Source organism: Diadema antillarum, unplaced genomic scaffold, assembly GCF_040938485.1.
Source record: "Diadema antillarum isolate AM-2024a unplaced genomic scaffold, OU_Dant_1.0 seq00000321_RagTag, whole genome shotgun sequence".
Lineage (NCBI taxonomy): Eukaryota > Metazoa > Echinodermata > Echinoidea > Diadematoida > Diadematidae > Diadema > Diadema antillarum.
In genome coordinates this window covers 216137-242911 of record NW_027271340.1, presented here as the reverse complement: position 1 = coordinate 242911, position 26775 = coordinate 216137, and the positions used below count along the sequence as shown (strand labels likewise).

The window sequence follows — 26775 nt, the reverse complement described above, 5'->3', positions numbered from 1 at the left end:
GAAAAAAAATAGCATATATCGACTGAACAATGATGAAAACCAATCAAATTGTTTGACTTTCCCCTGCTTATGAACCTACTGTCAGTGTAAGTTCACAAACATAAGTCTGTTTCGAAAAATCCTCTGAGAGTGGTGTAATGGGATTACATTGGGGAAGAAAGGATATCAATCCACCCTCTGCCATAGCTCTCTGTGCAACATCTGAGCCAAATTTCTGGCAAGCCATGCGTGTAAAATAGTGGATATGTGCTTGAGCGCCAGATGGCAGTAGCTGTGTCTATTGAGATCATGATCACATTTCATCAAATATGAAGACTAAAGCAGCATGAACTAGTTACCAGAGATGGTGTAGCTGTAACTGTCATCTACTGTTAGTTCAGCATTTTCTTTTTTTATAATGATTTCTGATGTTATTGTTGACTTATGACATATGCTTAATTTTTGTTGTCTTTTTGATTGATCTGATTTGTCTATTTGTTTGTTTTCTTTCTTTCATGCCATCACCTTTGGATCATTGCTGCGCTACTTTTGATATTCAGTGCGAGGAATGGTAAGTCTCTATAGATGATAACAGTTTGTTTATGATTATGGAAAAGAGAAGGAAATTTAGAGAAGAGGGGCAAGGCAGTGGAAGATAAACTTACTTGTGTTTCAATGATTGTATCAGTTTTTCACTCTGCTATTGTAAGTTCATATACAGCTCTTACTTTTCCAAAGACAGATGTCTTTCACACAGCACTTTTATCTTATTCCATCTCCAAGATTTAGTCTGTTTTGACATTAATTTTGGAGGAGAAGAACACACAAACTAGCAGCCCGACATAAAACAACATTTGTTTGCTTCTTTCTACCTTTCAGGCCTCCATGACCCCTATAGGTTTCATTGGTCTGGGCAACATGGGCGGTCACATGGCCAGGAATCTTCTGGACAAGGGCTTCCCCCTGGTGGTCTGTGATGTCTACCCCGAGGCAGTGGCCAGCATAGCCCAACTAGGGGCCGATGTGGCTGACACTCCGGCTGAGGTGGCGGAGAAGGCTGATAGAATCATCACCATGTTGCCTTCAAGCCCGAATGTCTTGGAAGTCTACACAGGGGAGAATGGCATATTATCGTAAGACACACACTGTGCAAACTCACTGGCTGCTCCACCCTCACTTTTCTTTTTCATTTTGTCGTGCCTTCCTTTTGTTCATTCTTCTTCGTTGTTTCTTTCTTCCATGCTATCTTTTTTTTTCCCCTCTCACTCTGTTTCTTTCTTGTCTATATCTGTCTTTTTATGAAGCCAAAAGCCTGAAGTGCCATAGTTGTGTATTCATGAGTCAGATAATGCTGCCAGTTGTATTCATTTCTGTCGTGGCCAGATGAAAACAGTAGCTAAAGAGCTTATTTATAAGTGGTATACATTAATGATAGATTTCAGCATTTATTTTACTGCCATGTACATGTATGTCATCTGTATGAATGTGCATTTCAAAGTGTTTGTAGAATGTTTTGAACTTTGACAAAACTATTAAGGAATGGTGCAACTTTAAAAGAAGTGACATTTAATTGATGTTATAATTATGAAGGTAATATGGATAACACTCTCTGGGTCACTTCTTGTTTTCTTTTGTTTTCCACCAACACTGTTTTCAGAAAAGTGCAGTCAGGCAGCTTGCTCATAGACAGTAGTACCATAGACCCAGCTGTGACAAAGGATGTAGCTGCTCTTGCTGAACAGAAAGGCGCCACATTCATGGATGCACCGGTGTCAGGAGGTAATAGAAGTCAATCCATATAGGATAAAATACTGACCAGTGTCTGCATTTGGCTCAATCGAGTGAGTTATTGCGATCATCCATTGTGCGGCATCCATCACGTGTCATGCATAGTGCATAACGTGTTGTCCATTTGTCCACCGTCTGTCGCGCATAAACTTTTTACATTTTCAGCGTTTTCTTTAAAACTCCATGACAGATTTTTACCAAGCTTGGCAGATGGCATCCCTAGGGGGATAGAATCTCAATTGTTCAAATGGACACCATCTACCACCCCCCCCCCCATCTCCATGGGGGTGGGGGGAGGTACATGTATGTAATGCATGTATGCTGTCCCCATAATCCCATTTGATAAAATACCGGTACATTTAGAGAAGGTACATGCATGCATCATAAATGTGCAGAGTTTTGCATTTTTTATTTAAAGCATAGTTAATTCCAGATTGTGATAGAATGATAGAGAATAAATTTAAATGGAAATTGACTAAAAGCAAGTTGTAAACACAATCAAGAAGGCTGTTATCATTGACTGTGCTGTGGGTGTCAACATCCTTTTTTCACCAATATCACATCACTGGCAGACATATTTTCTTCTTCTTCAAGTTTATGATTTCTCTTGTTGATCTATCTTTCCTTTCTCTTTCTTTCCTTTCTCTTATTAAAGGACAAGTCCACCTTCATATACATAAGGATTGAGAGAATGCAGCAATATTAGTAGAACACATCGGTGAAAGTTTGAGGAAAATTGGACAATCCGTTCAAAAGTTACGAATATTTTAAGTATCTGCGCAGTCACTGCTGGAAGAGAAGACTACTACAGTGTATGATGTCACATGCGTACAACTATATAAGGAAAATAAAAAGAGAATTTCACAAAACTTTACTTTTTGAATAAATTGCACATTTCTTCGACTTGCTGCTGACGTATGTTAAGGGTAATATTATTCCCCCTGCCTTCTGAAAGAGAGAAGTGGAGTGTTCTTTTGTTATGCGAGAAAAATGGAAATATGTTGAATTTTCTTTATTCTTTCTTTATATCGTTGTACTCATGTGACATCATAAGCTATAGTAGTCTTTTCATCCAGCCGTAACTGAGCAGAAACTTCAAAAATTCATAACTTTTGATCCGATGTCCGATTTTGCTCAAACTCTCACTGATGTGTTCTACTAATATTGCTGCATTCACTCAACCCACATGTCTATAAAGGTGAACTTGTCCTTGTCTTATTGATCAATCTTTCCTTTTTCATTACACCCTCCAATTTATCGTCCTTTGCCCAGGTGTAAATGCTGCCAGGGACGGAATCCTCACATTTATGGTTGGTGGGAAGTCAGAGGAGTTCAAAGCTGTGGAGGAACTGCTCCGGAACATGGGGAAGAATGTGGTCCACACAGGACCAGTGGGCACTGGGGAGGTAGGTAGTGCTTCAGTTGCCATGGTGATACATCAATGGTATCAGTGAAGCTTGCAGCATATGATCAAGGTTTCCAAGAATTGATGCATTATGACTTAACTTTACTATGGCCAATTAGTGACTGTCCATACTGGATGCTGGATTAACAGATTACAGTATACACCATATATTTAGCTAGTCTAAATTTTTGTGAATCGGGACTTCCTGACGATTTCATGAGTGGTTAACTTCACAATCATGGAGTACAGTACTGAACAGAGAAATGTATGCGTGCATGCACGTCACATACATGTCAGAATTAGAGTCAATATTTTTGTGTGTCTTTAAATTTGCAAATAGCACCCGACTCGCAAAGTTCACTAAAATAAATACCTTGCGAAATATTCAGCATATACAGTATGTTCATTTCTGTGAGAGTGAACATTTTTACCTGGTAAATTTCTTACAAGCCGGCAAGTGAGTTTTTCCCAGATTGTACACATGTCATTAGTAAAAGTATGAATTCATGTATGCAAAATAAATTCTCATTACTTTTATTTGGTACTGGTATCATATTATATTAAGATTCTTTTTAAAAAGCCCAAAACAACTTTAAAGGGGCTGTACAGTACTGGTTGAGGTGGGGATTCATGTTTTTAACATTCCTAAGTGAGATAATGAGAAACCTCTTATGAAATATGAAAGAGCATGTAATTTTAAGAAGGATTCAACGTTTATTTGATGAAAATTGGTTTTCGAATGGCTGAGATATCCAAAAAAGTGATAATAATAAAAGACTACATGCCACAACTTTATTAGGATATCTTTGTTTCACCTTTTTTGTCCCCGCCGAACGAGTTCGAGCAGGGGACTATGAAACGGGCTCCGTACGTGTGTGTGTCCGTGTGTCCGTCCGTGTGTCCGTCCGTGTGTCCGTGTGTGCACTAGGTGAGAGCTTCAAAACTTCTACACAGAATTTTGACCTTTGACTTCTTTGACCTTTGACCTTGATTTTTGACCTATATTGTACATTTTGCTACAAAATGCTACTCCTTTGCCATTTCTAACCCGATTTCGATTCCGTTTGCTTTATGTGATGGCACTAGGTGAGGGCTTCAAAACTTCTACACAGAATTTTGACCTTTGCCTTTTTTGACCTTTGACCTTGATTTTTGACCTATATTGTACATTTTGCTACAAAATGCTACTCCTTCGCCATTTCTAACCCGATTTCGATTCCGTTTGTTTTATGTGATGGCACTAGGTGAGGGCTTCAAAACTTCTACACAGAATTTTGACCTTTGCCTTCTTTGACCTTTGACCTTGATTTTTTACCTATATTGTACATTTTGCTATAAAATGCTACTCCTTCGCCATTTCTAACCCGATTTCGATTCCGTTTGCTTTATGTGATGGCACTAGGTGAGGGCTTCAAAACTTCTACACAGAATTTTGACCTTTGCCTTCTTTGACCTTTGACCTTGATTTTTGACCTGTATTGTACATTGGCTACAAAATGCTACTCCTTCGCCATTTCTAACCCGATTTCGATTCCGTTTGCTTTATGTGATGGCACTAGGTGAGGGCTTCAAAACTTCTACACAGAATTTTGACCTTTGCCTTCTTTGACCTTTGACCTTGATTTTTGACCTGTATTGTACATTGGCTATAAAATGCTACTCCTTCGCCATTTCTAACCCGATTTCGATTCTGTTTGCTTTATGTGATGGCACTAGGTGAGGGCTTCAAAACTTTTACACAGAATTTTGACCTTTGACTTCTTTGACCTTTGACCTTGATTTTTTACCTATATTGCACATTTTGCTACAAAATGCTACTTCCGGCGGGGACATATATTACGCACCGCGTAATTTCTACTTTTCCTTTTTTTTGGATATCTCGGCCACTTCAAAACCGATTTTCATCAAATAAACTTTTGATACCCCTTAGAATTGCATGCTCTTTGACATCTCATAGAGTGATTTGTGAATGTCTTGCTAAATGTTAAAAGCTAAATCCTCACCTCGACCAGAACTGTACACACCCTTTAACTATGAAACAGTTTCATATTCAGGTATGTCAGTTTTGTCAACTGAGAAGTAATTGACATATGGTTCTGTTTCACTTTCTTGAACAGGCTGCCAAGATTTGCAATAACATGATGCTGGCGATATCCATGATTGGCACATCAGAGGTTATGCATCTTGGCATAAGGTAAGTCCTCAATACTTCTGCATTAGGGAGCTTTAGATTTTGACTCGCGGACGTTCAGAGGGGAAAAAAACATGTTCTGAGCATGCGCAGAAGAGCACGTCAAGTCGATCTATTTTTAGCTTGCGTCTCCTGAGTTTTTCACTACGCGTACTGGGCTATTTTTACGTCCGCACAGTTTGCAACATAGAGAGCTACTTGATATACTGATCATATTGGGGGCGCCATTTTATTTTTTTATACGTTGCCTCCCAGCGTAATCTAAAGCTACTTTTCAGCACAACGCAGGGAAGAGGAGAACGTCCAGCGCAAGCGCCGTCTCAAACGTCCACGCGTCAAAATCTAAAGCTCCCTATATGCTTGTCTTGTGCCTTTTATACCTTGATATGGGCAGAACTGTTTGCAGGAAGGTTTTGGTGGGGGTTTTTTGTGTGCTTTGTTTTGTTTTATTTTGTTTTAAATTCAGGGATGAATATTTTTCACCTAGAATGGATTCACAATGCAACAAGAAGATATAAATGGTAAACAGAAGTATACTCTCGGAGAAGGAAAAAATGGAACGCATGCAAACAAGCAAAAGGAAAAGTTAGGACATGGGGAATACTTTTGCCCAACACTCCTTTAAAAAAAAAAAAAATCTGATGGTTGGTTTTGGGCGTGAGATGATGCTGTGAAACCACTCAGCACTTTATAAAGTCCATTGTAATTCCTACAGCCATTCCACATGTACCTAATCCTTTAGTATTATGTGCCTCTGATTAGATTGCCTTTCCACAGATGAATCCTACCAAAAAAAAAAAAAAAAATAAGCTATGCCAATTAGTCCTACCTCAGAGCTGCCTGCAGCAAATCAAAGCCCATTTATGATTCTTTCACTTCCTCTAAGTCCATGAGTGTGGCCTTTTCGTGTGTGTCTTCTATTAGTTTTTGTTTTGTCTCTTTTGCCCTCATTGCTGTGTGATTGTTTTCAAGCTGTGTCTGCTGTACTGTCTTTAGCTATTTTTGTGAAGTGCTCATGATTGAAATTCAGTGATGTTATTCAGTAAGACAATAACCCCTAAACAAAAATATTCAGTATATCATAGTGTGCTACAGCCATTTATTGTCTTAACATGAATATAGGTTTTCCCTGCTGTGAGGTTTTCATGTTGGTGGTAACTTGTCATTTATCATACTCCGGTGTTGAGAAAGCATTATGTACAGTGCACTTTGAAGCCAGGGAGATGACCCTGTGTGGTTTTACACATTTTTTTTTTTCAGGCTTGGTTTGGACAAGAAGGTTCTGGCAGACATCATGAGTACAAGCACGGGGCGATCCTGGTCCTGTGACACCTACAACCCAGTCCCGGGAGTGATGGAAGGGGTGCCCTCAAGCAACAACTACCAGGGCGGGTTTGGCACTGCGCTCATGGCAAAGGTACGTGTGAACCCCGAGGCTGCGTGTATACACCCCTGGGATAAGCAGACGACAAGAGTTTGTGAAGTCACCAAAGAACAACAATATAAAGAATATCTGAAGAAAATTTCATAAAATGTCTCTTTTAATGAAAAAGACTCATTGCTCCAACTTGTTACTGATATATAGGGCCTACGTTTACAAGGGGAATATCAATCCCCCTGCAATATGAAAAAGGTATGTCAGTTGCTCTCATTATGCTAGAAAAATGAAAGGTTGCTGAATTCTCTTAATATTTTTGTTCTGCAGGATGGTAAGAACTGTTGTATTCTTCTCATCCAGCGATGATGGCACCTGAACTTAACATATTCATAAATTTTGAACGGATTGTCAATTTTCTGTGAACTTCACTGATGTGTTCTCCTTATATTGTTGCGTTCACTCTATCCACTTACATATTAAGGGTAAATTCCCCCTGAATAAAAATAGTCACCTAGATATGCACAAGATCACACAACTGTAAGCCAAAACAAGTGCTAAGACTGGGTGGCTCACTTAAGTGGGTTGCAGTCACACTAAATGCAATGGAAATAGCACATTGTGAAATGTTATGTCACATAGAAGTTGTTGCCACTATAACTTGGTTCTTGCTTAAGTGGATCCTAATCATCAGGCGAGCACTGTTACTGCAACTTTTTCAGTAACAGGAAAAATATGGCAACCCAAACTGACTTCCGTGGCTCGATTTATTTTTCTTGCCTCGTCAATGGTAAATACCAAATTAACTGTTGTCTGTATAGCATTACTAGAACAGTGTCAAAAGTCTACAGAGGTAACACCACTCTACTCTTCTGATAAGATGTTGTGCCTGTATCACACCCATAATCACACCTGATAGGATTTGGGGCTGTCTAGTGCAGCATCTGTGGCCACCAAGACACCGACTCCCCTGGGATCCCTCAGCTGCCAAATCTACCGCCTCATGTGCAACCAGGGATACTCCCTCAAGGACTTCTCTTCCGTCTACCAGTTTCTGAAGGAGAGCGCGGACTCGTGAAGAGCTTCTCTCCGCCCCCTCTCCCCCCCCCCCCTTTTCCTGCCCTCCACCCCTCCCCTTTGTTGGACTTCCACCAACCTTATCGCCCCTGCTACCTCCCCATGGCCCCTCCCCATCGCTCCTCCCCCTTGGCTGGCTTATGTCTGCCTGTGCTACCCTTCCTTGACTACCATGACACCAACATGTTTATCTCTGAATCTACACATTATGCTCAAGAATTTGAGACCAATTTGATAAGGCTGAATACCTCCTGTGGATAGCATCACATCAAGGCGTGAGTACATACTGGTATGCATCCTGAAGTGCTACAGAGTATGCCTTATGTTGAGGCACAGAATGAAAGAAGGGACAGTGGTCATATGTCACAGTTTTGAAATGTTTGAATGGGATGTTACGATTGAGAAAGTGGCAACATCACATGTGTGTTGGCTTGAACGTGGTGTTATATTTCAGACACTTTCAACTGCTGTTGCTTTCTATAGACAGATGAGCTGATTACATCTTAGGGAAAATATTCCCTTGTTTCTTACACTAACAAGTATCGAAGAGGACTATTGCTTCAGTTCCTCAATGAGTGGCTGATTTGTTAAGCAAAGCTTATTTGAAATATTCAACTTCTCATGATGCTGAGAGAAATATTTCCTATAAATTGTTACTGAGGCCATCATGTTAAATGGTAATAGGGCAATATACAGATGTTCTTTTTTTTTTTGAATGTGGTTTAAGTATTATGTAGTTATGGCCTGAAGACTGATGAAGATCGAGGGGGTCATTTCCTGAGATGGTATACTGTACTAAGAGGTTTGTTTGAAAGGTTTTGGAATGATGCATGAATTAAGTTGATACTGTTGTATGATAGTCTTTGACTGGTTAGCTATTCTTTTTTGTATTGGTGGTGTTTCATTCTATTTCATTTGTTTCTTTCTGTGTGGAAATAGTATTGCACATATTATGTTTGTATGTTCTTTGTTCATTTTGTGTCAACTTCACAAACATGACCATGGGAAGATTTGAAAAAAGCAAGATGGTACAGCACTTACCATGTACCAAGTAATGTGAAATTAAGCCAACACGAAGGTTGAAGTATAATTCTGAGGGAATCATCAACACAAAAAGTAATAAAAGTCATTAGTATTATGTTTGTGTGTATGACGATCAAATGAGAGAACATACATATATATTGTATAATGTGAGTGTTTAGTATTTAAACAAGAAAAGCAAGTCTTTAAAATATATTTTAGGCAATCAAATGTTGGATTTATTTTGGTGTGTGTGTGTGTATTGGACAAGGCTCTACATACCTGTATCAACTGTATTCACATATTATTTTTTTTTCTTGGTTTGTGCATATTGTCTTCAGCAAGAATATTGTTTCAATTTTGTCAGTCGCATATTCAAGAATCCCATGTATGGAGATTTGCTTACTTACATTCGGAATGAGATTTAGTAGCAGTCTTTCTTTCTTTTTTTTTTTTTTTTTTTTTTTGTCTCCCCCTTTTGTTGTTGTTGTTGTTGTTGCCAAAATGCATATAGGACTTTTTAAATGCTGGCAAAAGGCTTATGTGGAGTTGGTAACTATCACAGCAGTGTGGAGTTGCTCTGTAATCATTTACAGTGACAGTGTTCATCAGGCTGCCTCATATAAGTGGGCTGATGGAACACTTGTTCCACACCCGGTCAGTGCCGGCATAATGAATTGTAACAAATCTAACTCAGGGCTGCATGGTACACTGTGTCCTTGCTACTGTACTTAACCTGTTGAGGACGGTTTGATTTTGCTACAACAGGCATTTCCCATAGACACTTGCCTGAGTATCCTCGGGACTCGTCCTCAATGGGTTAATGTGACAGCGGTAGAGATATTGCCATTATGGACTGAAGAAGTGTTTCAATTAGAAGCTGTGAAGCGTGTTACTTGTAATCAGTACACACCACGGCAAATGCACATACTACTTTAATCTATAGTCTGTATGGCAACCAGTGTACATACACCAGTTTGTTGCATTGATAGCTGTCTGGGGTTGTAATCATTAGATTCCAGCGAAGTGTTATCTTATACTGGAGACAATGTATTTGATTTCATGTTTAAAGATTATGCCCTGGAGAAGGCAGCATGAAGTAGTATTAATAATACCTTGCTACATACTTTTTAGTGGCCAATATCCATCTTAAAAGCTAGAATGATGCATATATCTTAGCTACAATCAAAGATGTTCTGAGACATCCACATCTCGTTCTTTTCAAGACTTCCATCACCTTCATAGAATATCTGTATAATTGTCCATGAAAACCTATATTTGCCCTTAAAATGAATACCTGAATACCATATGCAAAGTGATGCCTAAGAGGTAATGATATTGTATGTTTGCTGATCTTTTGCAGACTCACTCGACACTAGTGTATATGACAGTAAGTCACATCAAAATGAATTTTATGACATGAGTCGATCACGAGGTTGATCGTAGAGACAGAGTAATATAGAGCCCCCCCCCCCCCCCCCACATACATTCATACGTATTTCATCTTTATCTGCATGGTGTCTGGGATGATACACATACGGAAGTGGTCAGCATCTGAGCAATGTATTCAAGAACAGGGAAATGCTTGTACCGACATCTGCAGATCTCTAAATTCTGAAATGCGGTCTTATTTCTATTTATTTGGCTGTGTGTCACCAACATTAGCCCTGTGCCATGACAATGTCTGTTAGAGAATGGTTAACAGATAACAAAAAACAATATTCTATAGAACTTTACGAACTGAATATGGTACCTATGAACAGGTTTCTTTTTGATGATTGTGGAAGAAATCATGAATGAAAAATTAATAAAAGAATGGTGAAAGAGATGAACTGTTTAGAGTGAATTATTTAAGTTGTCACAGTGTACATTGTGCGATTGGCAGCATTTTGTTATCATCCGGGTGCCAGAGGCTGAACCTTGTTTTTCTGTCCACCCAATGTTTTTTTATGTTTTTACCCTATTTTTGGGGTGTTGAATCTAAATCTGGATGTTGCAACTCTTGCATCCATGAGGATTTTGAGATATTCAAGATGGCTGCCAAAATAGCCGCCAAAAACAGGTATTCCAATTTATATGTATTTCCTCTGACTTCTAGTGGATCTCATCCTAAATCTAATCAATTCATCTACTCGTCATGATGCACCACTATAACAAGTTTGACTGATATTTACCCGCTGTTCTTAACCTATCGTGTTAACAAGGTGAAAAAGCCAATATTCAAAATTCAGTGACCTTTGACTTTGAACTTCATCAAAGTTCTCCCGAAATCTTACTGGTTCATATGCTTCTCATTGTGCACTAGGGGTTTTTGAGATACACTGTAACAGGATAAAAAGGTAAAAATGACATTATTTAGACAAGTTCATTGACCTTTGAGCAGATTTTGCCGAAAATCTTACTGGTTTCTAAACTTCTTATTGTGCACTCATGTCCCAAGTTTGATGAAAATCCACCCTGGGGTTCTCGAGATAACGGGATAAAAAGGTAAGAATAGCATATTTAGACAAAGTTCATTGACCTTTGATCTTTGAGTGATCTCACTTAAAATCTAATAATCATCTTATCTGCTCATCATAGTTCATCCCTGAGCCACGTATGATAAAAATCCCCTGAGGGGTACGCAAGATTTTGTGTTCACGAGATTTCCATCCTAATCAGGATGGTTATTGTTTATTTCCAAAATGTGCTTAATCCATGTTTGTTTCCAAAATTAGCTAAATCCACAAAATTCAAAAATTCAAATCGATATTATGAAAAACTCATGGAATCTAGATTTTTTGTAAGGGTTGTTTTGCGATCCTTTTATGTAGGTACATCTTGTGCTACAATAACTCCACACTAGAGAAATTACAAATAATAAATTATGTGAAATAAAGACCCTCTTTTTCTCAGATTTATCTAAAGTGGATTAAGCAGGTTAGGAAACAAACTCTTCAATTATTGGTGGTTTTACCTTATTTTGAGGGTGCTAAAAGGCAAAATAGGTGTTAACAATTGGAATTCCAATATGATTTTTTTTTCTTAATGGTAAAAAACTGAAAATACATGCAAAGTGATGGTCTTACCCCATTTTGAGGGTGCTGAATGTCTTTGAAAGTTTTAAGATATTTGAAAATGTCCTGTGTAAAAGGAATTTCCTTTATAATTTTGTATAGATTGGGAAATATTGTGCTCTTATTTGACGCGGTGGATTAAACCCAGGATGAAAAGCAATAATTCGTATTTTTAGGTACAATTCAGTTGGATGAGGTAGTCAAATCAACCAAAAATTAATGGCATCCAAAATAATTGTCACAATGGTTTATTGAATATTCCGAAATGTCTCATATAAAGTCTTTACGTGTAATGAAAAGATTGATATTGACATCATATAAACTGAAACTTAGGAACACAAAGATACGACTGAAAATGTTATCATGCCAAATAGAAATTAAAGAATGTTTTTATAGTCGCCAATATGGCTCCAAATATGTGAATGTACTCCATTTGGGCTATAACTTGAGTAAAATTGTGTGTAGAAGCTTGTCTGCCATTCTTATGAAACTCGTCGCATCATATTCTGATTCCGTCATTAAAAATGGCTGCATCCATGACCTCTTAAGTATCTGATATCAATATGCGGGTGATATCAAAAACATTTTGCGTAATTATGATGTTCGTAAGTACCGGAGACTTTACTGTTATCTTATATTGTTCTTTATTTATTCAAATTCATGAGATTCTTTCGTCGAGATGTTTTCATTGCAACTGATTGACAAATTGCCCTATATACTTCGACGTAAATAAGCACTGAATTGATCAGTGTTTTAGTATAGTAGTCATGATAAAAAAAAAAAAAAAAATCATGGGCGTACATACTCGAGTAGGATTCGAACCTACGACCTCCTGATCACCGGACAGGCGTCATCTCCACTAGACCATCGAGCTTTCGCCCGACAGCAAGTGGTGGTTCTAATCCTTATAGCATGCAGCGGGTACTGCGTAATTATTCAAATTCATGAAATTCATCTTGACGAAAGAATTTCATGCGAATAGCTGCGAAAGAGGTCACAATAAAATCACAGAATGCCCCGAATCTGAAAGTACCCGTTGCAATACGCTTGAGGTGTGCAGCTTTATAGCTTGAACCGTTTTGGAAGAATCATTTTGATTTTTACAAAAATCAATATTTTTTTTTATGTGCCTCGTTTTTTTTTATTACAGAGATGTTTTCATTTCATATTCAGTGTGTTTCGACTTTCGACAACAACGACAACAACAAAAACAAGCAAACAAACACCTGCCTTCATGTGCTCTACAGTGAAGAAAACAACATCCGATTATCAGTGATTATAGTATTGCTAATCGTATTTCTTTTATTTCATTACTGCACCAAAGAGTACGTATATATGACACTTAAAAGTTTTACTCGTCACTTTTTTTTTTAATTTCGTAAGTTCTTGTCTATTTTGTAGGGCGTATTCTTCAAATATGATTTTGATGCAAAATTATACAAAGCATCTTCCTTCTATTTTCCGTGTAGATAAATAATATTTTCAAGCTCTTCAATCGACAGATATCAACAGCTGCTGACTAATATGAAGTAAGTTGACATACATTTAGTGTTCAAGTAAATATGTAAACGTTAAAGGAGATGTCCACCTTCATGACCACGTGGATTGAGTGAATGCAGCATTATTAGTAGAACACGTTATGGAAAGTTTGGGGAAAATCGGACAATCCGTTCAAAAGTAATGAATTTGTAAAGTATCTGCGCAGTCACTGCATGCTGGATGAGAATACTACTACAGTGTATGCTGTCACATGCGTATAACGCTATAAGGAAAATATGAAGAAAATTTCACGAAATTTAATTTTTTGAAAAAAGTGCACATTTCTCTACTTGTTACAGACTTATGTTAAGGGGAAATATTATTTCCCTGCCTTCTGAAAGAGGCAAGTCGAGTGTCTTTTTTTTTTCTTGCTATTATGCGTGAAAAGTGCAAATATGTTGAATTTTCTTTAGATTTTCTTGATATCGTTCTACTCATGTGACATCACAAGCTGTAGTAGTCTTCTCATCTAGCAGTGACTGAGCAGAAACTTAAAAATTCATAACTTTTGAACGAATTGTCCGATTTTCCTCAAATTCTCACTGATGTGTTCTACTATTATTGCTACACAATCCACATGTCTATGAAGGTAAACTTGTCCTTTAATGAAATGGGATTTCAAAAAGCTCAAAACTTCGGCCGCCAACGCCTGGGCTGTTTAATTTATTATCTTTTTTTATAGAGTCAACACAATACTTTGACGAAGTTATAAGAGAGAGTGGTAACAGTAATGTTAGAACAACGATCTCCGAAACATACATAGTTATTAGTGAAACATAATATTATATCGCAAGTGTTTCTTGTACCAACATTTCCCTTTCACTCCGCTCAATTTGTCTGATGTGGGACATTCTGAAGAAGATAATTGTAATGAATTATTCTGCAACGATTCCTTTTGCCAACAAGAATGAGCGGGAATCCACCACAACAACCATTTTCCCACGTTAATCTGATTATAGAGCATGCAAGGTTATTTAACCTATTTAATACCGGGTGTACAGGTCCTCAATCGGGGGGGGGGGGGGGGGGGGCTTTCGACCCTCATTCGGCTCTTATTTGCATCAGCGGAAATCCTCACATTTTTGTCTTTCTTCTCGGTATCGAAGTGAAACATATTAAGCTCCGCTTTCATCTCCAAACATAAATCCTTATCTGCCTTCTTCTCTGAAAGTGACAAATGACAAACATTTCTTGGCATGTCACTTTTATGATTTCGGTATGCGTCAACAAATGAGACGTCACGTCCTAGCTGATTCAGTCTCCCAGCCTTTAAGCCCAAAACTTTGAACTTTCCTTTGTATTTGTTTTGCCTTGTTTCACATTCTGATTTAATTCTGGATATATTGGAATGTGTTTAATATCATAAAATGTGTGTTATATCGGAGGTGTTGTTGACTTAATGTACAGTGTATATATTTTACCTTGAAACACTGTAAGAATAGCAGCAAGCTTTCTTAATACGTTGCGACAATTAAGTTCTACGGGTACACTTTTTACGTTTGGAAGCGGTTGTAAGGGAAACATGTCATGTATGCTTGGCCCATATAGTGAAAGATGTATTCCAACGTCCTTTGTTAATAACATCGGTACTTTACCAATAACTGAAAGATGATTTTGTCACTGGTAGCATCTTTGTTTCGAAGTTTGCTTGTTTTTCGTTGGTGTATTCAAGTAATCTGACAAAAAGCACATGAAACAAAAATCATCGTAAAACATATGGCACACACTTTGGCCACATAGTTATGATCAGGGTATTAAATCAATACAAGTTAACATCAGAGCACTGGTCAAATATAAGTCCAAGTCATGTTCAGTATGACATTACTAATATAGTGAAGTAAAAGAAACACAATGCAGATACGTCTCATTAGAACCGACATAAAATAAGAAATTCTTTTTACGTTTTCACGTGTCTTCACAAAACAGTGATATGTTAGTAACATCCAAATGTTTGTTTAATTTATTTAAGTACGTCTTAACTTCAAAAAAATATGAAAAAACCCCACTAAACCACAGGTCTATTTTTCAGTGAGTTCGTATACCAGTTTACAGCATAAAACACCACATGACACAGTACAACATAACATCCATAACAACAGAGAAACATAATGGCAATTAATAAAAGACAACAAAGGTTAACTGGGAATCTGCCCCTATAACAATGTATCAAAAGCAATGCTTCTTTCTATATTCCTTATATTTGGCATGTCTTAATTCTCTTATTTGTTGCATTCGACAATAATTCCCAGTTCATTTTTTGAATATTCATCATTATCATTTGTTAAAACGTGGACCAAGGAACAATACAAACAAATGAACTAAGAAGCTTGAAATAAAAGAAAGCGTATTTACAGCATTGCCGTTATGTTATCAGGCCTTACAAACGAGAGGGAAAAGAGGCAGAAGACAAGAGATTTGATAAAATATAACGCGGTAATTATATGTCTACTCTTACATTGAGGTGGTGTGGTAATTATAGCGAAACATTGTAATTTGGGCCGACAAAACACTAAATACGAGCGAGCTTGTAAATGCATGCACTGCTAAAATTAAAATCGTGCTATTATTCATTTTCAAGCGAAGTAGGCTCTATACAGGTACACAGAAGATCTCTTCTTGTATTGCTTGTATGACATTGTAATAATCTTCTTTCTCATCATATAAAGCATGCTGTACAGGACTGCGTTGATACAAGGATGCCAATTATATGGATTAACAAAGTGAACACTTTCTACAGCAATAACTAACGTGCTGCGATGTAAAAAAAATAAAACAATACAATTACAAATGCGTGGAATATGATATTTCAATAACATGTAACAAGAATATTACAATAATATATGACATGGCAGTATTGGAAACATATTTTTGTGATGCTATCCTTCGAATAACTAACGTGTTGCGATGTAAAATAATTAACGTGCTGTGATGTAAAAATAAAACAATACAATTACAAATGCGTGGAATATGATATTTCAATAACATGTAACAAGAATATTTTCAAAGTCCTTTCATTTGAAGCTTACATCTTTTACATCTTTTCACATCTTTTAGCATTTTTTTTTTACTACACCACATTCTCATTTTTTTTTCACACAATCCACATTTCTCTTTTGGTTTCCTTTAATGTCTATACCACGCCGATTTCATATGACATGGCATTATATGAAACATATTTTTGTGATGCTATCCTTCGAATAACTATCCACAGACATCTATCTTCAATTCTTTCATAGTGTTGTCCTGAATATACAGCTTCTCGTTTTTATTCAGTACATCACAATATGATATAGACACATTTCAAACAACTCCATTATAGAAATGACGTTAGTGGTTCAATCCGGTACTTTACTCCAAATTTATAAAAGAAATGAGCGATTACAGACATCAGAGAGCAAGGAACATCATTAAATGAAGATGTGGATGAAATAGAAAATGAAGATGTGAAGGAAAGAGGGGGGGGGTAAAGAGAGAGAAAGGGGGGAGACATTCTCGAGGAGGTTATAGGAAGTGAAAAGGAAAACGGCAGGATGAGGCACAAATTGATTTCGTTTGTATCATCACATGTGTGACCATTTATCCAAAATCTAGTATGTAGACTTACGAAATCAGTCTCTTCCATACAGGCAGTCAGTTTTTACTTTGTTTTGTGCAAAACAACAGTTACGTTTCACCTCTTCCTAATTGCAATAGCAACTTTCTTTTGAACCATAACTCTCTGAATGCTGAAGAAAAAAAAAAAGGAAATCAATGGTCTCTCTCATAATTCAATCTCTTGGAATGTAAGTTTCTAGGTTCGAGAACGCGGCAACACTACCAATCATACAAAATGATATAGGCCTACCTCTGTAACATCATTATACATTTACATATGAAAACAGAGCAAAATAATTTGATTCTACAACAAAACGAATTGTCAATTATGTCTCCTATTCGATCACTAGGTATAATTAGGGAGGTGGTCCCACCTCTCTGGTGTAATGAATATAAAAATGAAACCTAGCAACTGAAGGATTTTAGCTTGCCTGACAATGTGTACCAGACTTAAAATACTGTGATTATTGGTGTTAAAGAGTTACTGCAAGAATAGATTGGCTAATCTACAGCAACGATAATGTGCACTTGTCCAGACTTATTACTGTGGCCTGCAATTTTTCGTATTCAGTTTTGTCTGTGCAGTGCCTTTTGAACCTGATACTCTGTGCGTTATCACGGTTTTTGCTCAAAATCGGTTTCAAGGGTCAAATGGTTGCATTTTAGGTTTACAATGCCATGAAACTGAGACTTATTAAGCAATTCATCAAAAGAGCATCCGTGCGTTGTTTTTTTCACTGCATTCCATTTTTCATCAGTCATGTCATAGAGTGAATGTACAAAACCTAATGGAAGTGTAACTTGTTTTTGCTGAATTATCAAGATTATGGTCAAGCTTTCATACTCACAGCAGAGTAAAATGTGATGACATTTAGTTACATGGTGTTTATTTAATGCGAACTAAAAATTCTCATGTTCAAACATAGATATACATATAAATATATGATTCAAAATCAGATATTCAGAACATTTTGAATCCCCCTCCCCTCAGGTGGTCATCTGTACCGCATGCACGCACGTTCCTGATTTTTCGGGAATAGAATATAATTTAGGAGCTTGATTGGGGGGGGGGGGGGGGAATCCCCCCCCCCCAAAGAATAAATAAATAAATAAATAAAAATCATTGAAATAGGGGGCCTTTTAATTTTTTCCCAGAACTACTTTTAATTAGGGATAGTTTTCAAATCTTCCCCAATTAATCCTGAAAAGGGTCAATATACGGTTGATTTCAAATCCCCGTATATGTGCTTACTGTTGCTAACTGTGCATGCTTTGCAGCAAAGCTGTACATGTCGGGCTGGCTTTCTTTTCGCAGGACATCGCCATTTGAGCCGTCCGTACATCATCCTGCTTATAATTATTGTTGAATGTCGTACGCTTCCAGCTAGCAGGCTTCCCTTCCGAATGTCCATGATAGGGGGTCAAAATCCTAACCCATTTCCATCCTAAAGGAAAATCTGGAACAAGCATGCAGTATATGTTTATGATCGACCGCTTTGAGTTGGGGGGGGGGGGCTGAATCTCCACCGTTGACTCCCTTACGTAACCATTGTTCCATTTGGAAGCATGAAGATATCAGATTCTAACCAGTAAGGCCCATTTGTGACCCTGCACCTCAATACAAACAAAAAGTCGCCAGACAGAAATTTTTAGTTCAGACCATATTCTGAAAGAGCAGACTTTAAGCTTTAAAATGATGTGTAACTCAAATCAAATGGACTCTCCTAACCTATCTGAATATTGGAAAGAAAGAACAAACTCAGGAAAAGTGTGAACTGAGAAAATAGGCTCTGAAGTACAGTGTCTATTCAAGCGCTTAATCTTTACCAAACTGTGCTGGCTGTGCGATGAATGGGACAAAAAAAAAAAACGGGAAGTAAACCACCAGAGTAACAACAATGAAGGAATTGAAATTAAGGGGATGAAATTAAGCATGCCTCATTAACACGTTCTGTCCATAATTAATGCCAACTTTCAAAGCAGTAGCCCTATCCTTTCAAAAGTCATTAGAGTTGAAAGTGAAGAGTGTGGACAAGGTTTTTCAGAAATGAAAAAGGGATTCTAAAGACACACCTAATCACATTATTCTACCAAAAATGTTCGAGATAAACTGCTAAAAAACACACACTTTCCTGCCCGTTTTATGATACCAAATTTTAGCATGATGTAAAAGAAGACCCGCTCTTTCAGAAAATATGAAAAAGTCAAGGTCGGCTAGGTTGACCCATTTCACTTATTTTCAGTCCTCACGCAAAATCATTGTGTGCGACTTTATGTTGGTTTTGAGGTGCACGGTCACATTTAATAGTACCAAATGGTTTTACCCAAAGTATACACTCGTCAAACATTAGATAAATGTTTGGCGTGGAAGAACCAGGAGCTATAGAGGAACTGGATGGCAATAGATCTATAGCTAGATGGGGAGAGTCCAGGAAATAGAGACCGGAAGTTGGGGTTTCTATTGTCCAGGAGATAGGAAATAGAGACCGGAAATAGAGTCCAGGAAATAGACACCGGAAGTTGGGGGTTTCTATTGTACGCGCATTACTTGCCCGGAAGGGGGCTCTAAGACATGTCGTGTGTTCAAACCCCATTTCATAGATTCGGGATTTATAACATTACTGCATAGTAACATATACACCATGCTACACAGGAAAAAGTACACCAGCCACAATACTTAAACAATGGAAAAACCGATGAAATTGACAAAATCCATGATTCGTAGATCAAAGCTGTATATTGACATTGTCAATCAATTTATGAAATGAGCTTCATTGAATTATGCGGAGAAGTTACACACATATAGCTTCATAAAGGAGCCTGATTGGTATATTCCCATTCATTTCATTTCATTTCATTTCATTTTATTTCATGATGTCATGTAGGCCTACGCTGCAGGGGGTAAAGTACGAACGTCATTACAATGATCCCCCCCCCAAACCACTAAATTTAGTAGGTTTACACAAATTTTATCTATGCAGCATTTCCCCCCAAATGATGTTGTACTATTTAGAACACTACGCAAAACATATGTTGTAACTGATCCTGTTTTACTTTTGAAATGATAAATAATCCATAGAATAATGTAACCTTTTGACATAATTATGGCCCTTCTTAAAAGTGTACAAATATTCATGTGAGTAGATGAGCACCCAATCATTACATGTAAGCGTCAGCATTTGTAGTGTATTCTATTCACTTAGAATTTCCCATTAAAGAATTCTTCCTTTTTTTTTCAACCATGGTACTGCTGAACAAAATTGTTTCTCACATCCCACATCAAATATGTAGAGTCTTTCTAGAGTGCAGAAAGCTATCTCGCCACTCTTAAACTCTTGTAAGCAGTACAAACCTCGTCTTTTTGGTTTTTGCATTTTGAAGTCAGTAATAAGATTGCGCACGTGATTCAAATCTCTCGTGTATCGATCGATACTCAAGAGACCGTCCTCCTCCTTCACCCAGGCTACAATGACCGAATCATCTCGACAAACAGCTGGGTAGGGTTTCATACCTTCCTTCGTCAAGATGTTCTCTTTCTTCCCCTTACCATCAATGCAGACGACATCTGAAATGTCTCTCACTATCAGCTTCCCCTTGGACTGAAAGGAGAATAGAAACTATCGTAAGGGAAATATCCATCATACGCTATTTCCCTGACTGAATTACCACCCTGCGAGATAAATACTTGGATCTTCTTGGATTTCCAATAACCCATATATATATTATCATGTCTATCCACAGTAAGACCACCAGAACTTCCTTCATCATAACTCATCGTCTTGAATGTGACGTCAAGCTTCTCCCACTCTGGAGTGTAGAGTGACATATTGTTGTCTGAATCACGTACAACACTTCGACCGTCAGACAGGAATCCGATGTTAACCACATCGGCATTCTTCAGCACCGTCTGCTGTAACTCACCATCAGGGGAGTAGAAATGGATTCCGCCTGGCCATGTTCCCACCGCAATCTTACTATCTTGGGGTGCACGAGTAACACACCCCACGCTGCCTTTGCTAGGGAGCTCTACGTCTGCTTTGACATTCCATGTGTAACCTTCCAGCTCTCCAAGACAAAGTTCATTGACCTTCACATGTTTACGGAATGAAATCTTCTTAGCTCGTTCTGCTACACCTCTCAGTGAACGGTGGTCAGGATCATCTTGTCCCAGAAAGATCTTCAAGTTCTCGCACAGTGTGTCGTGTGCAGTCAAGGCGTCTTTCTCTAGTGGTACCCTCATACCGTTAGTTACCAGCTCTTCCATTGCGTTAATTTGACTGATTTTTCGCTGACTCTCTTCCTCCATAGTTTGTAATTCCTTCTCGAATTTTTCTAACAATCGTTTTACTTCTCTTTTCAGGGTTTCTCTTCTGGCTGACAATAGTTTCATATATTCCTCGTACGTCTTGTCAATGTCCACATTGAGCTTTCTCATCGTGTTTGTTATTTCATTGCGCTGTGTCGTTATGAATTCGATATGATTTTCAATTGTTGTTTTCTTTGATTTTGTGTTTTCTTGTAACTCCTTGATATTTGTCATCACGTTATCCTCATGGATAGATGCCTCTTTGATCTGATGCCCTGCTTGTAAATGCTCTAGCATCCCGCATCTTAGGCAGACGTACTCACGACATCCGGTACAGAAACACTCCTCATCATTGTTAGGGTGTTTCTTACATTTCTGTCTTCTCTTAATCGGGACTTTTCCGGAGAGCACCTCGCTCATGGCCACTACTGAGTGGATGGAGAACGGTGTCCAGATAGAGTGTGTTTTCTCACATGATTTACACATGTATTTCCCACAGTCCTGACAGTAAGACACGGCTGGCAGCTTTTTGTCTATCTTACAAACTGTGCATGTTGGACTTTTGGCTTTCACTTCGTTCACGAGAGAACTCAGCGTTAAGTTTGTTCGTAACTTACCAACATTTCCACTGGGCAGGGACGTTTCTTTCCTGCATACAGGGCATTTTACAGCTTGCTGGTTTCGCTGAGTTTCAAAGACGCGTTCCAGACAGTGTTTGCAGAAGGTGTGAGAACATGCCAGTACTTTGGGTCGGTTGAACAGTGACAGACAGATAGGACACTCCAGATTCTGGCTGCTGATTTGATGAAACGTTGCCATGGTGTCTGTCTGTCCTCATAGCAAAAGAAACACACAGTGGTAAACACATCGAAAAGTACTAGCAGAATATCGTGAATATCATTGGTTATAGAATTAAATTTAGCAAAAGAAGCTGATGAAAAATGCTCACTGCATCCAATAAAGGGGAGCCAATGTATAGTGAAATGGAGTCATAAGGGACATGAGATTTCGATACTTGCAGAATCTTCGTCAGAGGCAAAACGATAAACATGTAGGGAAAGCAATCACATAATGGACTACACACTACAAGCTCAGTCAGAGGGCTATAGGGACACAGAACAATGTGGAAACAAAACGAGTGGGTTAGAAGTCAAAGCCACGGAGTCAACAGGTACTTAAGGAAGGGTATCAAGGCATGGGGTGAACAGACAAAAGGCAGAGCTAGCCAGTGATGATCCCAGTGATCAAAGGGGGCACACTGTGAAGGCGTAAACTGTGGACGTCGATGAAATGACGAAATGTCCATTTCGTTATGAAATGATCATTTTCGTCGACGAAATAGGATATGTGACACTTGGCATCAAATACAAAACTACGGTCTTTGTCCATGGTTTAAACCATAAACAAAGATTGTACCATCTTCGTGAATTCGGGCAATTATATGTTTTGAGAGACAAAATTCAATTTCGTCATTGTACTTGGGTGCGGATGTAGCAAGAGCGAAGTTCATACTCCAGTCTGTCGAAGTCAGCTGATTTTGTCCTAATGTACACCTCATATTCTCGCTTTGTTCAATGTATTGTTGATATATATATATATATATATATATATATATATATATATATATATTTTCCCTTATGGATTTTGCTTTTATATTGATCCACTTCTATATACGTTGATAATACTGTGTTTTGTGCCTTGCATATGTTGGTTTCTTTTGCCACATCTTTGTACAGGGTTAGGGCTTGCTGCTTGTTCAGCCCCCCCCCCCCCCCTTCGCTCATGCTCCCAGTTTACAATAGGACGTTTTCTGAACGTTCTTGAAACATGCGGACTTTTGGACGTTTTGTCAAAACATTTTCAGACAGTCTTTTTTTGTGGAAGGTTTTCGACGTATCTAAAACGTTTCAAATGGACGTTAAAATCTCTTTTTCAACTTAAAAAAAAAACCCTTTCAAAACTATTAAGGACCTGCTGAAAACCTTTTGGATGTTATAGACGTCAGAAATTTAACCTTTTTAAGAATAATTATTCAAAACGTTCTATGGACGTTCTGCGGTCGACCAGAAAGCCTTTATAAACCGTCTAAAACGTTCAAAAAACGTTTCAAGAATGTCCAAAAAAGTCTTATGGCCCTTTCCAGAACGTTTAGAGAATAATCCATATCCGTCTAAAACGTTTTTTTTATATTGGGCATACTATTTAGTTTTGAGCTTATACAGGCACAACCTGGATATGCCTTGATCCTAGGGCTATATAATCCTATCCTAACCTGTTCCTGCATGTCCTACCATGCACATAACACCTATACGTCCTTTCCGAGCTGACATATTATTTTCTTATACACCGGCCAAAATGTAATGCGTGAAGACATGGTTACTAGATTGTTAATTCAAATGTAGCTTAATTAGGCCTATTAGAATAGGACAATACCTCTTTATAAGACAATTTTAAATTGTAAATAACTGAACAATAGCGTAAGTACAATTTTTAACGAAGTCACAAAATTTGAACCAAACATAAATACTGGATTTCAGTGTTCTTTATAGACTTAATATAAATGTTTTGTTAGCGTTCTTAAAGCGTTTTGTGTTTGCTGGGCTGTTTATATTTCACTCTTTTTCCTATTCTGAATCTTTCTGTTATTACTTATCGTGTTTGATGCTGCTCCCTATTCACCGGTTGCCCCTATGATTTGTTGGATCATCACTGGCCCACCTCTGCCTTTTGTCTGATGTTCACCCCCTTGCCTTCACCCGGTCCTTATAATCGGGACCCTGCTATGTAGACAAGAGTGAGTGCATTCGTGGGCTAAATTCATGTTTATTAGTGTGATACTGCCCAGAAATATGGCTTTGATAGAAAGACTCGAATTTCTTCTATCAATGTCTGTCTCCTTTCTTTTTCTTTTTCTTTTTTATCTTTCAATTCTTATTAGACAACATCAAACAAAATTACAGAGATCAAAAACATGATTATACAAATAAAAATAAACAAGAAAAGAAGAAAAAAATAAGATGAAGCAGCATACAAAAACCAATAATGTCAATTATAAATTACTAGACAATAAACATTCTGTATGAAAACCGCGTGTATTAAACTATTCTGCCCTACTTTGGTAAAAGGAAGCAAGTGATATCGAGTACAAATGCTACAAATGAATGAAATATGTTTTTTGGTAGGCCCTTCTACATATAAATTTATGATGAGAAATAATGTTGGTATTCGTGCAAGTCATAATAATGGTGATGCATTTATGACAATTCGAAGAATTTTGATATTCCCATAGAAACTTATTATTATGTAACTTGCTTCCTTTTGCCAAAGTATTATAGATTTGTAGCAAACATGAAAAATCTGGCAAAAGGAAGCAAGTTACAATCATATCATAAGGAAAATTGGATTCTTTATTCAATTAAAGAGATATGTTTAAATTGACATATTTTGGCGTTCACAGCGTGTTTTTATGATGTTTAAAGAAAATATTTTGTTGCCATGGCCACAGCCGAAGACGTCATTTAGAAAAAAGGCAACAGGTGAATTCCGTTTCGGCATGCCCATAATAGAGGAAAGACCACAAAAATGTAAACTCTACAGAAATTGATCATTTATTTTATTCTTTCTTTCCTTTTTAATGAAATACCTTTTCTCTGTTTAAAAAAAGTTTTCCTCATGTTGTTGCCATAGCAAGTAAGCCCTAGGAGAACTACTCTCTAGGACAGCTATCCCCAAGATAATTACCCTCCATGATGATTACCCCCAGCTAACTACCCCCCAGTCAACTACTCCCCAGCCAACTACCCCCGGACAACTACCTCCAGTCAACTACCCCGGATAACTACCCCCGCGAGCCTTTTTGCAGACCTATCTTGCCTTTGAGACCCGCAAAAATCCTTATTAATTTTTATTAGTCTGTCTTCTAGACAGTCTGCTCTTACTAATTGGTAAGGTAATTTGTGGTACTTGGCAGCTGGAGGAGATGTCTTATTATCATACCCTATCTTACTGTGGCTATGTTGTGAACGATGTATTGTCAGCTTTGCTATTGTTATGTTAACAACTTTGGAGGGACTAAAATGCGTCGAAATACATTTTGAGGCAAGTGAATATTATGTCTAACGGAATTATTAATCAATGGACCATTGAGCTCCACAATACAACAAGAACTCTGAGTAATTTTGTCTTTTATCTGCAGACACCATGATGAAATTCCCAAAATTCTTTAACCATGAATAGACACCTCTCTCATGTTTCATTTGTTTTGTTTAATTTTGAAAAGAAAGTGATTGAGCAGGCCACTGAGTGAAAAAGAACGTCCTAATAGAGGTCTGACCTGCAATAGGTTTTACATATACCTCATGATCCCCAAACTATCTCTTTGTACCAATTTGTGCTTAAGTCCCTGAGACGTTGATTTATTTCTAACGGAGACATTGATTGATATCTTCATTCAAACAGCTTTATAATAACATGCTAAGCCAGTTTTTCTGTTCGGCGCAAACCACAAATATTAGCATAGCTTGTAGGATTAAAGATGTAAAAAAGAAACTATGCAGCAAAATCATTATGGAAATGTTAAATAAAGAAGTAATAATCATATTTAGTGATCTTGCATTATTCGTATAACTACATGTCAGGCACAATATTTAGCATGTGTGGATATCGTTTCGTATGCTTACCAAGTAGGCTGCACTTCCGGGTTCAATATTGCTGACTTAATAGTGTCGGGTTCCGAAGTACTTTAGACATAAGCATGATAAGATCCCAACTTGTACTCTGTTTAGGCTGTAGAAATGGTTCGAACATAAATTCGATTGAATGTGGTCTTACTTTTAAGACTCCAGCAAAATATCAAGAGTTACTTTTTGGTGAGAGAGGTGTATTGCGTGGCATTCACAAAAGAATCGGGCGATTCAAGCAGATATCAGGGGAGTGGCTGTATTTGCCGTGACCTTTACACTGCGAACCGTCATATTTATAGACGCGGGTTTTCCCACACATCTCAAATACTATGCGTCTATCTAAAAAATCACAGCGCATAATAAGATTTCGCCTTCTACAGCGAGCTGTTCATGCGATTCTGAGCTTACGGTAGTAATTTTCTCAAAATATAAAGATATAAACAAAAATCGTCATGTTAAAGGATCACTGTGACGAGAATCTGAGAATCTGAAATTAAGACAATTAATCATTATGGAAATCAAGCAATTAATCCTTTTGTTGCATAATTATCTGATTTCGTTAATTCCTGAGACTTATCAAACCATGACAAAGAGCCAAATTGTGTGCCGACCTAGAACTTGTTTCATGAATGGAGGAAAGTAAACTTTACTGTATATTATTGTAAGCATATCTATCGTATTCCACTCAGTGTCGCGTGGTGTTAACTGCATGGGCTTTGGAACGTTGGGGGGGGGGGGCGGTGTTTGTTTTGCTTTGTTTATT

The 26775-nt window shown here is 37.8% G+C and overlaps 1 protein-coding gene, 1 non-coding gene and 1 pseudogene across 2 annotated transcripts; 1 reads left to right on the top strand and 2 right to left on the bottom strand.

The window, feature by feature from the left end:
• Positions 1-541: 541 nt before the first annotated feature.
• Positions 542-7878, top strand: LOC139730550 (3-hydroxyisobutyrate dehydrogenase, mitochondrial-like). The gene is made up of 7 exons (XM_071641404.1): positions 542-550; positions 859-1112; positions 1637-1758; positions 3040-3173; positions 5290-5366; positions 6624-6780; positions 7658-7878. Exons 1-7 carry the CDS (start codon positions 548-550, stop codon positions 7814-7816), a joined length of 906 nt encoding a protein of 301 aa, XP_071497505.1. The 5' UTR covers positions 542-547; the 3' UTR covers positions 7817-7878.
• Positions 7879-12692: 4814 nt separating this feature from the next.
• Positions 12693-12765, bottom strand: Trnat-ggu (transfer RNA threonine (anticodon GGU)). The gene has a single exon. It is a non-coding gene; the product is annotated as a tRNA-Thr (tRNA).
• A 7211-nt stretch (positions 12766-19976) lies between these two features.
• Positions 19977-26208, bottom strand: LOC139730549 (uncharacterized; annotated as a pseudogene).
• Positions 26209-26775: the final 567 nt, after the last annotated feature.